Source organism: Meriones unguiculatus, chromosome 3, assembly GCF_030254825.1.
Source record: "Meriones unguiculatus strain TT.TT164.6M chromosome 3, Bangor_MerUng_6.1, whole genome shotgun sequence".
NCBI classification, from domain to species: Eukaryota; Metazoa; Chordata; class Mammalia; order Rodentia; family Muridae; genus Meriones; species Meriones unguiculatus.
In genome coordinates, this window is record NC_083351.1 from 110,341,727 (window position 1) to 110,357,614 (window position 15,888).

The 15,888-nt window shown below is 35.2% G+C and overlaps 1 protein-coding gene across 4 annotated transcripts in view; it reads right to left on the minus strand.

Moving 5' to 3' along the window:
* The window catches only part of Cdh12 (cadherin 12), a 1,315,861-nt gene that overhangs the window by 131,701 nt on the left and 1,168,272 nt on the right, over positions 1-15,888 (minus strand). For 3 of the 4 annotated variants that reach the window (XM_060380423.1, XM_060380425.1, XM_060380424.1), the window contains 2 exons: positions 12,059-12,178; positions 4,434-4,601 (listed from right to left, as the gene is read on the minus strand). In XM_060380423.1, the coding sequence (XP_060236406.1) occupies positions 4,434-4,601; positions 12,059-12,178 (288 nt within the window). The remainder of the gene's footprint in view (positions 1-4,433; positions 4,602-12,058; positions 12,179-15,888) is intronic. The other variant, XM_060380426.1, reaches the window with a different exon arrangement.

Consider the following 15,888-nt stretch of genomic DNA (forward strand, 5'->3'; position numbering starts at 1 on the left):
AGAATACAGAATTGCAGAGAAACACTTAAAGAAATGCTCAACGTTCTTAGCCGTCAGAGAGATACAAATCAAAATGACCCTGAGATTTCACCTGACACCCACCAGAATTGCTAAGATAAAAAACTCAAGTGACAACCCATGCTGGAGAGGTTGTGGAGAAAGGAGAACCCTCCTCCATTGCTAGTGGGAATGCAAACTTGTACAACCACTTTGGAGATCAATCTGGTGCTTTCTCAGACAATTAGGAATAGTGTTTACTCAAGATCCAGCTATACCACTCTTAGGCTTAAGTACACAACAAGGATATTTGCTCAACCATGTTTGTAGCAGCTTTATTCGTAATAGTCAGAATCTGAAAACAAACCAGATGTCCAGACGTTCCTCAACTGTATCCACTTGAGGAATGGATACATAAATTGTGGTGCTTTTACACACTGGAATACTACTCAGAAATTAAAAACGAGGAAATCATGAAATTTGCAGGCAAATGGTGGGACCTAGAAATAATCATCCTCAGTGAGCTATCCCAAAAGCAGACAGACACACATGGTATATACTCACTTATATTGACCCATAAAATAGGATAAATATACTAAAATCTATCCACCTAAAGAAGATAAAGAAGAAAGAGGGTCCAGGGTACAATGATCAATCCTCACTTAGGAAGACAAATGGGATGGACATTGGATGTAGGAGCAAACAAGTAATAGGACAGGAGCCTACCACAGAGGGCCTCTGAAAGATGCTACCTAGCAGTGTATCAAAACAGATATTAAGACGCATAACCAAACCTCCAGCAGAATGCAGGCAATCAAAAAAAAAAAAAAAAAAAAGAAGAGGGGGGGAGTTAATATGACCTGGAGAGGACAGGAGTTCCACAAAGACCAAATATATTTCAGCACAGGGGTCTTTTATGAGACTGTTTCTCCAAACAAGAACCAAACTTAGAGCCCCTGCTCAGATGTAGCCCTTGGTAGCTCAGTATCCAAGTGGGTACCCTAATAAGGGCAACAGGTACTCTTTCTGACATGAACTCCATGAGAGGCTCTTTGAACCCCCACCCTTCAGAGAGGACCATCCTTGCTGGCCGCAGAGGAGGACTTTGCAGACAGTCCTGAAGACACCTGATAAGCCAGTATCAGATGGAAGGGGAGGGGATTCTCCCTTATCAGTGGACTTGGAAAGGTGCAGGGAGGAGATGAGGGAGGGAGGGTGGGATTGGGAGGGAAAGAGGGAGTGGGATAAAGCAGGCATACAAAGTTAAACTGTAACTAATATTAAAAAAAATAAAAATAAAAAAAACAAATGGAGGTTTTTCAGGTCAGATACAGCTCAAATCACCTGAGCCCATTTCCTAAATGTGTGATACCTTCTCTGGTAAAGACCACCCTCAATCCCCAAGAGATAAGCAAAGGCTACGTTAATAATCTTCTTATTATAAAAGATGAAGGCTCCCAGCAGTGAGACCGGGAAGTCAAACCACTCACACCACAAGAACACAGCCCACAGAGTCAACTCTGCAGGGCTCATAGGGGATCATAAAGACTGAAGCACCAATCACAGAGCCTGTATGGATCATAGCTAGGTCCTCTGCATACATATTATGATTGTGTAACTTGGAGTTCTTCAGGGACTAACAGTGGGAGTGGGGGTTTCTCTGCCTTTTCTGCCAGTGCTTGAGACCCTTTTCCTTCCATTGGATTCCTGCATCTAGCCTCCATATGAGGGTATGTGCTTGGCCTTATAGGAACTTTTGTTGATATTTCCCAAGAGACCTGCTAGTTTTTGAAGGAAAATGTAGGAGAAGTGAATCTGGGGTAGAGGGTATGTGTGTGTGTATGTGTTTGTGTGTAATGGAGTGTGTGTGCAGGAGTGTAAGGAGGGGAAACTGTGGTCATGATTTAATCTATGAGATAGATAGATAGATAGATAGATAGATAGATAGATAGATAGATAGACAGACATTTAGATACATAGATACATAGACAGACAGACAGATAGATGATAGACAGATAGAGAGACAGATAGATAGAATTAAAAAATTAATACAAACCATTCAAAAGGAATGGTAGGAGAGAGGTGTGGAGGTGGGACTGGGAGCAGAGGAGAGTAGGGGCTGGGATTGGGATGTAAAGATATTAAATAAAGAGAGGAATGAAAAAAAAGATTAAATTTTAAAAGGGTTCAGTATTTTTAACAGTATAGAAAATATTGACTTTAAGTATTATGGACAGCAAGAATGATAAATTTCTTAAACTATTTTTAAATACATAAAATTTCAATTATTTTTCCTTTATATATCTTTTTATTTAATCTCATGTGCTATCTGTTATATAAAACCATTCAAATTTGAGTAAATATCAATAAAGCCTACTGTCTTACTCACATTTTTCTTTTACTAGGTGTGAGCTGGGAATGATATTTCTACTTCATTTCAGACATCAGTCTACCATACTCCTTTCCCTAACACACAGAGCACTGAAAACACTGTAAAATCTCCATTTAACTTTGCCCCAGCCTGTTTGTTTGAGTGTTTTTAGAAAACACCCACCAGGTCTGTGTCTTTTCAGTGGCAGTAGCTACTCTTGCCTGCCTAGCAAATCCTCCTTTTCACATATGTGACTATGAACATTGAGTGTATAATGTGCAGACAATACAAAACACTAGCCATGTCCATAGTTGTAATTTTTATCTAAATGCAATTTTATAAACTGATTTGTTTAGGCTATGAAATCATAAAAGTAAGAAAGAAATAGAAAGGAAGAAAAGAAGAAAGGCACAAATAAAGGATGAAAGGATGGATGGGAATAAGGAATGAAGAAAAGAAGAGAGGGAAGAAGGAAAAAATGAAGGGAAGGACAGAAGGATGGATAATTAAAAGTTTGTATTTTTGAAAAAAAATAGCTTAACGTATGGCTATAAACTAGAGAACCAAAGGCAGCGTGCATTTCTCTTTTTATTTATTTTTTCTTGTAGTAAGTGTAAGGTGAAAAAATGCTTTAAAGCACTTTTGTATTATGAATCATTGCATATTGTATAGTAATGATTTGTTTTATAAATATATATTCCATAGTGTAAATCATGCTTTTAATGAATTATTTAATTAAAGAAATCGAGTCACAGAAATTGTACATCATTATCATAGATGGCCTGCCAGTTTGAAATATGTGCATGTAATGGATGGCTAACTAGAGCTAATTAGTGTGCATTAAAGTGTTATGGTTTCTAATTGCCTTTCATAATATTTGACTACTAGACTTTTATTGATCACATGAATTGAGACATTTACACAAGAAAAATATACTCCAATTTTTAAAAGAAGCTGTGACAATGCAATAAAATGTAGAAACAATTAAAAAGAATAAAATATCTAATTAGAGAAATGTACCAATGCAGCATACATTCTTGGGTAAACATGGAAATGCTCACACTGTTATGAAGAGGGAAATACTTTGCATTTCACTTTGTTTAAATCTGATCGGGAGCCAACTACATAATGATAAAAAGGTGCTTCCTGTAAAACCATGAATGAAGTCACCCAGCCTTAGTAGTATTCTACATCTGTGGAACACAAAAACAATCCTAGCAAATACATCCAAAAAATGAATGAGTACCAACTGGTGTTAAATGTAACACTCAAAGGAAAACTGGATGAAGCATGAGTGAAAAGCATCATTTTCAATAAAGGACACAGTTATAGAGATGAAATAGGTGAGAATCACTCAATTATCCCAGAAAGTAAAGCAATTCTCACCCATTGTAAATCTAAAATGAGATAAATATCAGAATGGAAGTAACATTCATAACAACATCATAAGAGATACTAAGTATCTAAAAAACGGTTGGACAGATGTACTTCCTAAAATAAGTCACAAAATCCACATATGACAATTTCACAATATAAAAGGCAGTATAGCATGTTTCTAACTATATCTTACCTTATATTTTGCACTCTTAAATATTTTTTAGTTAACAAACTATTATGGCAGCACGCTAACAAGTTGTTAGAATGGAATTGTTGTTCTCTTTAATAGTATAAGTATGATTATACAATTATGGACTATTATATTAAGGTAGCACTAAGCATGATGTTCTTAAAAGTTTTAAAGACGTGCATTTTTTTGCAATAAAACTTGATTTCTAAAGATGAACAGTATTTGGAGATGTTTTCATTTTTTACAGCATCAAATATGAAATATTACGTTTTGTAAATTTTATTTTGCTTTACTTTATTATCATCCCTTTGTTGTTTTCTAAGAGAAAGAAAGAGAGCGGATTCAGGTGGGAGGGGAGATGGGGAGGAATTGAGAGGAGCAGAAGGAGGAGAAACCATAATCAAGATGTCTTTTGTGAGAAAACAAAACAAAACATGGCATGGTAGGTCATCCTTTCCAGGAGCATTTGCAAAGATGCTTAACAGGATGCTGACATACTTTTTGGGAATCGAGGTGGGTTGTCATTGACATCAGTGAGCGTAATGTTGACAACTGTTGCTCCCGCTAGTCCACCGAGTTGTCCTCCCATGTCCTTCGCTTGAATGAGGACCTGGTACTGCTCTTTGACCTCTCTGTCCATGTTTGGCAACGCTGTTCTAATAACACCTTTGGGGGAAAGTGATAACACAGGATCAATATCACAAACAGACCGCTTCTCCTGACCCAGCTAGACTGAAATAGAGGAAATTGGTTATGTCTAGATTTAATAACTGTGAAAAATTAAAAAAAATCATCTTTCAAAAACTTAAAAGTACCCTAACTACTATAAAACTGGAAGGTGACTTTTTTTCACAGCCACATCTTAAAAACAGAGTTAAGAGGAAAGCAAGAAACGGCAATGTGCCTCAAAATCAAGGTCATCTCTTCTTCCCCAGTCAACCAAGTTAGACCTCATGTATGCATTACCGTCTTTGAAGAGATGAAAACATTGTCATAACGTTTATTAAAATACACAGATGGAATAATTTAGGTAGTTAAACTGAGTTGAGCTTATAATTCAAAAGTTTACTATTATCATCTCAATTCTTTTTACAGCAAATATTCTACTAAATTTTAAAAAAATACAGAAAATATGTCCTTTACATAATCTGTTTTCCCTTTCAGGAGTTTCTCTTAGCTGTCATTAGATATTATTTATGGGGGTCTTTGAGACTCCTAAAGTATCTTATGATTAAAACACATTCACTACGTGACTGAATGAATGGATGAATGAAAGAATTGATCTTACAATCTTGAATCTTATATCACATACGTATATTCGCATATAGCAGTTATTTCCATTCTTGTATCCAGGTATAAGAACTACTTTATATTTCTAAATGTACATGGTAAAATTATAAGAATTTCAGAATCATTTGGATATGGAATTAATAAAATATAAACCAAATTTCATTAGGTAGTCAAGAGTTGTAACTGATAGAGATTGGAGAACCTTTATTAATCACACATGACTTAGGTAGTGGTAGGTTACATCTAAATAAAAAGCATGTATAAATAACAAGATATCAGCCATCAATACAGTATATAGCATTCAAAACTGCGCTTGCCGTCATCTACTTACCCAATGCTATATTCTTGCTAATGCATATTGAACTGCAATCTGAGATTTTGTCTGGCACTTGGCAGGAAATAGTTACAGAAAAGACATCCATCATTTTTGGTCCTGATGCTTTATTCATGAATTGGTACTGACACCATTTTGATCCAATCTGTCTTCTCTTCAGCTCAGGTTTCAGATACTTTTTCAATTTCTAAAACTAAGACTTTTAAACTCTCCATCTCAGTGTGGTTGTCTTACAAACCTTACACAAGGTGGCATTTATATGAAGGGCAATGTTCACGTTTTCTAGAAAAATGCCTGTTTTTGACATTTGTCTTTGTTCTTTCATCCTACTACTACTGATCAAATATTATCTTTACTAAATTCATTATATAAACATTCATTTATTTCAATATACATGTAATTTAATTTTTTCTCTCTCTTTTTGTATTTATTACAATTTATTCACTTTGTATCCCCACTGCACCCTTCTCCCTGGTCTCCACCCTTCCTCTTTTCCTTCTCTGCCCTTTCCCTAGTCCCCTCATAGCAGATGACCTCTTCCCTTTCTCTCTGACTCTAGCCTATCAGGTTTCATCAGAGCTGGCTGCATCATCTTCTTCTGTGACCTGGCAAGGCTGCACCTCCTAGGGGAAGGTGATCAAAGAGCCTGCCACTGAGTTCATGTCAGAGAGAGCCTCTGTACTCTTTACTAGGGAGCCCACTTGGACAATGAGCAGCCTATGGTCTTCCTCTGAACAGGGGGTCTATGTCCTCTCTATACAAGGTCTTTGGTTGGAGTATTGGTTTCTGAAGGGCCCCTGAGGCCCAGGAATTTTTTTTTGGCTCTGTTGTTCTCCTTATAGAGTTCCTCTCCCCTCCAGTTCTTTCTGTTCCCTCTTCTTCCATTAGGTTTCCTTGCACTCTGACCGAAGTTTGGCTATGAGTCTCCTTCAATACCCTGGTGGGTGGAGTCTTTCAGAGGTACTCCGTGTGGAGGGCTCCTTTCCTGTTACTTGACTACAAAGAACTGTTTTTACATCATTTATTTTTCTACCTTATTCATCTACCAAAGTGAAAAAAAGAAAAGGAATTGGAAAAAAAGAAGGTAGCAACAGGGAGGAGAGAGAAAGAGGGAAAACAAAAGATATAAGGAGAAATGCTGTGAAAAACTATGTCCAGAATATGAAATGGCCTTTGAAATCATGGATTCACACTAATTCTTGTTGCCCACACTTAGCCTGCATAAGAAATAGTTTGTTATGATTCAGATGGATATGGAGTATGCTCTTGGGGCCCTCACCCCATCTGGTTGAGATATGGGCTTTTGAGAGATTCTGAGGGAGGGATTATTTACATCAGCCTGATGTATGAGCATGCTTCTGCTAGTTTTACTTGACTGGTAACTGACCCAGATATGTGTGGGTGGTTCCACAGGGCAAGCCTTGAATTTTATAAAAGAGAATAAAGCTAGCTGAGCACAAACAGAGAGAATACAATCAACGTTCCATGCATTGATCCTCTCTTGCTTTTGAATGTGGATGTAATGTTTTGTCTGCCTGCCTTATCTTACTCACTGTAATGTACTTTAATGTGGAAATGTAAAACAAATAAATATGGTCTTTCTTAAGTATCTTTTTGGACTAGGTATTTTGTCACATGAAAAGAAGTAAAGCTAAAATAACTTGTAAATACAACATTTTACTGACACACATAAATATGAGACATATAATTGTATGATATTTTAAACATTCAACCACATTTTGATTTTAAAATACCACTGGGTAATAGTTTATAGAAAAGAAATGAATAGAGAGTAAATTATTTCTTGGTTAAGGCAAATAAGATAGAAATAAAATAATTTTATGAGAACTATTTTTCTTGGTTTATTCAATAGGCTGCCTCATTTTACCTTAATGTCTGTTTATAGTCACATATAAACTTGTTATAATCTACTGAGAAAGTAGAATCAGGAATGTATATCAAACAGCAATATGAATAGAAAGCTCATTTTCTCATTTCAGCTGAATAAATAAATCTGCATTTATCTCTTTCTAAATATTTAAGCATCAAGAATTTTGATGAGGTACTTCCTTTAATAACTATTTTAAATGGTTTCTCCACACAAATAGAAAAATTCGAGGTAGTATTGGTTTTCATGTGTTTTATTTAATAACAGTAAACCAAATCATAAAAGAAAGCTAAATAGCTGGAACAAATGTAGACTATTTCTGAAAAACTGCAATTATCCTTGATTTTTGATTTTCTCTTATCTACCACAAGGTGATAAATTTGACAAAAAGTCTTCTTAATGAGCTTTGTTCATGAAGAACTAGTTTTCATTCTCTTAATGAAGTGCCTGATCACCCACTCTTTTCCTGTCTAGTGGTCTGAGGCATTGTTACAGCAAGACTTCTGTCTCCACTGAAAATCAATTCTTATGAAATTTATTATGCAGTCAATGCCAGAAGATATTCACCTTTACCTCTAAATAAAAAGCTTCATATGAAATTATGAATACAAGATTATTAAGGGGTGAAGCATGGATTTTCGGCTGCAAAATAACACTTTTTATATACATTAGACTTTATCTACCATTCATATTAACTATGTAGAGAATTTTTATTTTACTCACATAATTTTATCTGTGTGGCTTTATTTTTGAAGATAGCAATCATTTTAGCTTGTTTAATGTGTTAAACTCACATTTTCCTGGATTCTATGTATTTTTTTTAAATCAGACATTGCTGCCAAAGATCTCACGAACAATAACTCCTTATTAAGACTTCAGTCCCTCCTGGAAACTTATTGTGAGTTTGAATAGGGCATTCTGTAGCATTCTTCCCATAACTCCAAGATGTGGACTCTCTTACACCACATGCCATTACACACACCAAATTTGCTTTCTGCTTGACTTTCTGTCTCTGAGGGATGTCCCTTAGGGGCTAAATTGAGCTAAGCAACAGATAACATCAATGCTTTCATTTGTGGTCACAGTTTTCATTAAGGTAAAGTTGGAACAGGCCTATTAATCTATAAGATGATACAGCACTCAGGAAATCCAGGAGAAGAGATAACTGCTTCACAAAGTTTACTCCATTGTCAAGCTGTGGATTCTACCTATTGTTCTATTTCCAAGAAACTTTGTGCAGCTTCACAAAAGAACTTCCCGAATCATATTTTTTTCTCTCCAGCTTTTCATTTTTAATTTACAAATATATGACTTGTCATTTAGTTGATTATCAGAAACTGTATTAAAACAGTTTTACTGTACATCTTACTGTGTTTTCTCTCATAATTTTTGTAAACATTATTTCCCAGCATACAATCACTTAAACTTTGGGCTTTATGGCTTTTAATTTCCCATACTCTGTCCAGATGAAGGAGAGTAACCCTTTCTACATCTTCTTCAACTCTTACTTTGTTCTTAAAACATTTTACAAAGTGGACCAGTGCAAAAGCTTATAAAGTAAAACTACCTCCTGTCTAGCCTAATGACTTCAGTTTAATCCCAAACACTATATTCTGGAAAAGAGAATCAACTTATTCCCACAAACTTTCCACTCACTTCCACATATACACTGTGGTGTGTGCATGCGCACATACACACAGATATACACACATATACATACACACACCATAGATAATAAAAGATATTTAATATAATAAAATATTTTTTTAAAGATGCAGTCTACGAGATTTTCACATATTCATGCAATGAAATATGCTCATGCATACCTCCCATGTCCTTACTTAACTGCCACTTTAAAAAGACTTGTTAAAGTGAAGGAATGTTCTTATGATACTATTCTTTGGCCTACAGAAGGGAGCACTCGCTTGCCTTTCTCTGAAGTTCTTACCAGTATCAAGGGTGATTGACAAGAGTGGCAATGTCTGAGAAGAGAATTGTGCATTCACGAGACCTGAAGTTTTGAAAGTTCCAAAATTCTACAATAGTTGAACAGCATCAGTTGGCTTTTAAGGATTTTCTCTAACATTTACATGGGGATAGTCATTACTTAATTCATATATTACTGGCAGATTAAAAATTAGATTTTGAAATGATTAGTCAAAAGCATGTAACAGACAGAACTAAGTGAACTCAGTTGAAGACACAGAAATACAGAGAAAAAGAGAAAAAACATTTTGTCTCTCACAAAAAAAAGAGACAGACAGAAAGAAACATTGTGTGAGGTGCATGCAGAGGTAGGTGACAAAGGAAAAATGGAGTCGAGTCGCTAGGGGAAGAAATGAAGGGTTTAGGAGGTATAATGAGAAAAGCATGTTATATGCATGTATGTATGTATGAAATTCTCAAAGTAAATAGAATATAATGAATATGCATGAAGATATAAATTTAAATTTTTGAATTGAACATTTATGATATCAATAGGCATGCTGAACTGGATGGGGAAAAACCCAACAGGTCTCTACCTTTTATCAAGAACTGAAAAAACATGGTAGAGTAAGAGGTGGTTTTCCCCAAGGAAGACCACACCAATTGGTTATCCAGTGACAAAAGATCAGCCTTGAAAACATATATACAAGTAACACTATATAGACTGAGCTGGTTATATTTAGTAATATATATGTATTTACACATTTGCATATGCATGCAATAACAATTAGTGGAAAAGGAGGCAATATATTTCAAGAAGAATGTTGGAAAAGTATATGGAAGGATTTGGAGGGAGAAAAGGGAGAAGTATATTTATATTATAATCTCAAGAATACAGGATTGGGAAGGGATGAGAAAGGGGGCTACAGTGGAGATACAAATGGAATAAACTGTAATTTGTTAAAAAAATAAATAAAATTTAAAAAAGAATGCAGTATAAATCCTGTGAAAGTATCCCCTGTAGTATGTTTAGAATGTTTACATTATCTAACTACCATATAAAACAGTGTAAATTTAGATTGAAATCTATTTTAACATATAGTGGATGAATAATTGATTTAATATGAGTCATTCTGAAGTTCCTCTTTAACTATAACATGTTATATCTACTTTTTTCTGGCCAGAGATGAATCCTTGTTAAGAAAAGTCAAACATTTTAGACCAGATACTCTACAAGGGAGATTTTATTTCCTTCAAATTAGAATGCAAAGACTGCAGCCCTAGCTGACTTACTAAATACATGCACTGGAACTGATTTATCTCACCTCAAAAAGAAAATGAAAAGAGAATGAATGAGTAAAGAAAGGAAGGAAATGTAAAATTGGTCATGTGTATACATTAATATTCTACATATATTACAGCTAGCTTTGAAATATTAAATTCATTTATAAACTTGTTTAATAAAACAAAACAAACCCAAACAAACAAAAACATTAAAGAAATGTGTCCTTCTCTGAGGGAGGTTCCCTGTACTGAGGGGCAGGAGAAGGGGGATGGGGAGAAAGAGAGGAGGATGGGAGGGACCAGGAGAAGAAGAAAGAGGGGACTACAACTGGGATGTAAAGTGAAAAAAAGAAAAGGGAAAAGGAAAAAGGAAAAGAAAAAAGAAATGTGTCTGCCTATGAAGACCAATTCTAAAAGAGTCAATGATCTTAGTACATTAAGTTTGAATGTGCTCAGCTTCCCTATTACAAGCATATTACTACATTTCTCAAAACAACACTTCACCCCCCTGAGGAGAAGGTGATCAAAGAGCAGGCCACTGAGTTCAAGTCAGAGACAGTTCCTGTTCGCATTACTAGGGAACCCACTTCGACACTGAGCTGCTATGGGCTACATATGTGCAGGGGTTCTGGGTTATCTCCATGAATGGTCCTTGGTTGGAGCATCAGGCTCAGAAAACATCCCTGTGTCCAGATTTTTTGGTTTTGTTGCTTTCCTTGTGGAGTTCCTGTCCCCTCCAGGTATTTCTATTTCCCCCTTCAGAGGAAGACAATGCAACCACTCCTGATGAGACCTGATAGACTAGGATCAGATGGAAAAGGAGGAGGGCCTCCCCTATCTGTGGACTGGGGTTAGGGCATGGGTGGAGAAGAAAAAGGGAGGTTGGGAGGGGAAGAGGGAAGAAGCTACAGGTGGGATACAAAGTGAATAAACTGTAATTAGTAAAAATAAATATAAAACATATCTAAAAGTAACAACCCTTCATAATACTTGTACAAATAACAAAAGAAATTGCAGGTGCTTATGTGAGACATATAAAGAAAAAAAAATTGAACACAAACTAGAAATCTGTCATGAAACCAAAAATGAAAATATATGTTTTAGAATGATGAAACAAAGAACAGAATTCAAATTTTCAGATAAGATACAGGACTTCTAAGAAGTTTGGATCTCATAAATAGAAGTGCAAACATTTATATTTACACAAAGTTCAGTAAAAGAAATTATTTCTTCAGCAGTCATATAATTGTTTTTTGTTTTTTGCTTTTGTTTTTGTTTTTGTTTTGTCAAGTTATCCTTACAGACTACTGCTTTATTGGAATAGGAAATTTTTGATTCCAAGATTAAATTAAATTAAATTTGAGTGAGTGGTGATAATGCTGTTCCAAATTAAAAATTTACCTGTCTTGGGATCAATAGAGAAGTAAGGTTGTCCCTGAAGGATGCTGTAAACGACTCTGGCACTGTTTCCGTACGTGGGATCATCTGCATCTGTGGCCTTGACCTGGAGCACGTAAGCACCTGCAAAATAACACCGTTCATTTACCTTCACAGAGATAAAAGTCGTTTTTGTTATATTTTGAGTTTCACACTTCTTTGTAAATCGATTGCTCTACACATGCTTTAAGTACATTATGCTCCCAAAGATGACTTCGGCAGAGTAATCAAAATATTGGGCAGTTTCAAGCCCAAGCCATGAGAGATAGCCTCTCAATCCAGAAAAAAATGGCTATTATTGTGAAGACAGAACGGAAGTATAAGCAAAGATTGCAAAAAAGAAGAACTCTTATAAACCACTGACAACAATTTTAAATACTATTTCAGGCTAACAATACAAGACTTATTTTTTAAATGCAAATGCAAAAAACTCTGTGATGTGGCAAGTTTACTATGGGTAAGTACGCATAGAAAAGAAAACAAAATGTTAAAGAGATAGCCACACTTCTAAGTCACGAAAGCCCTACTGCCATGAACCAAGAATTGGAAGGAAGTTAAGCACTAACTAATAAATAGGGGAAAAAATATAAAAACAGTGTGATTCCAGAAGCTATGTAAAATACTAAAATCTTTGTGTCTGAAGAAACAAAATCTCAGAATTTATTGTGTTAAGTGAAATAAGTCCTAAGAAGAAAGACAAATACCAAGTGATCTGACATGTATGTTTCAATCTAAATGAACTGTCCTCACAAAAGTTTAAGACCTAAGGGTATTTATGAGAAGTATAGAGGTGTAGTGGGAGGAAAGAGTTTGATCAATGTTTACTGAATTTTTGTAATATAAAAACAGGTCCTGGTCCTCTATTTCAGGGCAAGACGACCATAGGTTATGAAATAATGTGTTTCGTACTTTAAAAAGGTGGAAGAAAGTTCTACTAAAGTTATAAAATACAGAAATTATAGACATTTGAGATGAATGCATATTTAACTTGCTTTTATGAGAAAATGGAACATATGTGAGAAATCTGTTTAAATTTCATTAATGTATGCAACTTTATGCATTAATTTGTTTTATGTATAATGATCATATGTATATAAAATATAAAATTTCAATAAATTTTAAAATGTAGCCAGCAATAGTTCTTATTGTAATTGATGCTTTATTTCAAATACATTTATATGCTATGTTTGTTTCCAGTACATAGATCATTGAACTGAAAGGCATCACAATATCTTTATTGATTTATATACTAAAGAAAACATTGGACACCATTTGCATTAGCTCACCAGCTCACTGTGGGTGCTTGAATTTCGTTTTAAAATATCGATAAGGAAGCTAAAAATTTTAAAGGCTGCTAAGTGATTTGTAACTTCAATGTATAAATCAACAATTGCCTCTTAGCATTAGGAAGCCTTTAATTAGAAAATAATATTAAAGAAACTGACAAAGCAAAAATGATCACACATAGTTGCACTCTCCGAAAGCAGCAGGAGATCATATATGGCCTCTTACTCTCCAGGCCTAATTACAAAGTTTTGGCATAGGAAATCATTATAGCGAAGCCAAATTATGTCTTTATTTTCAGAACTTTTGAAATTATGAAATCTTCTGTTTTTATTTTATCGATAATAATTTCCTGTTTTCTTTAAATGAATTTATCGTTCTTCTTCCTCTTATTATTATTATTATTATTAGTTATAATTTATTCACTTTCTATCCCAGCTGTAGCTCCCATCTCATCTCCTCCTGGTCTCACTCTCCCTCCCTCTCTCTTTGTATCCCCCATGTCCCTGCCCTAGTCCCCTACTATCTGACCACAACCTATCAGGTCTCATTGCCTCTCCAGAGGGAGGTAATTAAAGAGCAGGCAACTGAGTTCATGCCAGTGACAGCTCCTGTTCCCCTCACTAGGGAACCCACATAGAAACTGAGCTGCCCATGGACTACATCTGAGCAGGGGGTCTAGATCCTCTCCATGCATGGTCCTTGGCTGATTCATCAGTCTCTGCAGGCCCTTTATACTGCCATCAATCTTAGTATGTTTGCATTGTTTGGTTTGCTTTTGATATTTGTGCTCTTCCGTGAGTCACTACTGTAGAGGAAGTATTTTAGAAATTTACTTCAGATAGTTTAATTTGCTGTTCTTGTGTCAGTTAACACTTTTTAAATTTCGGTAGAAAGGCTTGATACATAGCCAGAACGAGAAGGCTCGTTCTGAAATAACCAACCAATTGTAGAGGATTCATACCATCTAATTTTAATCCTAAATTTGATTTGAATCTCATTTGATTGCTAATTTCACTAGTACTGATTAATTTGGTTTGGTACACATTTATCTCTGTTTTTATTTATTTGCTAAAAGATAGAGAATTAATCTGTTTCCTAGGGACATTAAATGAGCAAATACTGGTATCAAATTTATATTTTATATATATAGGCTCTATTTATAAGAATATGTCTTTAAAAACTATACAAACACAACACTTATATGGTGTCAAGTCAAAAAATATTAACACTAGCATGAGTCACATTCTTGCCATGCACACACTAATATTTTTAAAAACCTAATTTAAATTTTACACTCATGCATTATTAAATAGGTGATTTGTAGATATTTAGTTTACATATACTAAAATCAAAAATCACACTATGGAGCCTTTTTCACATTTATTTTTTAAATCAATTGAAATATAATTCTATTAGATCACTATCCCTCTTTTACCCCTCCCTTGTCAGATTTTCTCTCTCCCAAAAATCCTTAACCATTTGTTGTTACATAGCATATAAATAAATGAACATGTTTGATGAATCTATCTGTTCCCAGGACTGACCACTCCTTTTTGATAACCAATAAGAGGACTCATCCCTGTGGAAGACTAATTATCCCTCTCTCCATAGTTATTATTTGTCTGTAGCTTTTTTGTCTAGGCATAGGACCCCATGAGATTATCCGCATCAATGCTGAAATTTCAAGATGTTTTTTTTTGTTTGTTTGTTTTTAATTCTTCAGGTCTTGTTTAAACAGCCATATTGTTGACATTTTATGGATGTTATTTCCTGTAACCCCTAGATAGCACAATCTCATAGCTGACTTCCTGGTCCTCTGGCTCTTGCAATCTTTCTCTTCCCTATTCCAGGATGTTCCCCTAAGTGCTGAGTGCAGGAAGAAACTACATTCTCAAAGATAGAAGAGAATTTGTACATTGATTAAGTGTGCCTGAGATAATAAGAACTGTTAAGATTAGAGTAGCAAAGACATCTTCCAATATATTTTTCCAGAGTGTTGTTATTTATATCCTTTTGGACTACAATTCTATGATCAGAGCTGTCAGTTTTTCTTTCTTTGCTCTTCACCCTGACAAAACTCATTCTGGCTCCATAGTAAACTCAGCACCTTTAAAGGTGTGACATAAACTCATAATTCTTTATTTTGTCCTAGGAGGCAGAGGCACTTTAAAGATGTAAAGTTTTCTTGCTACATATGAACTAAATATTTTAGACTAAACATATTTACAACCCTTGATCCAAGATTACATTGATGGATAAGTGAATCTATTTTTCTGAGCACTCATATTTGTATGCCAAGGGCTCTATTGCATGAATACCAATGTGAATAGAAATGCTTCCTGCAAGTGCACACTGAACTCCAATTTCCAGTGATGGCACAATGTTGCCTTTTTTACACCTAATACCATTTGAAAGCATTTTCTCAGAATCTGCTTAGACACCCAGCTGGGTAGAGTCTTTCAGAGGCCCTCTGTGGTAGGATCCTGTCCTGTTCTCTGTTTTCTCAC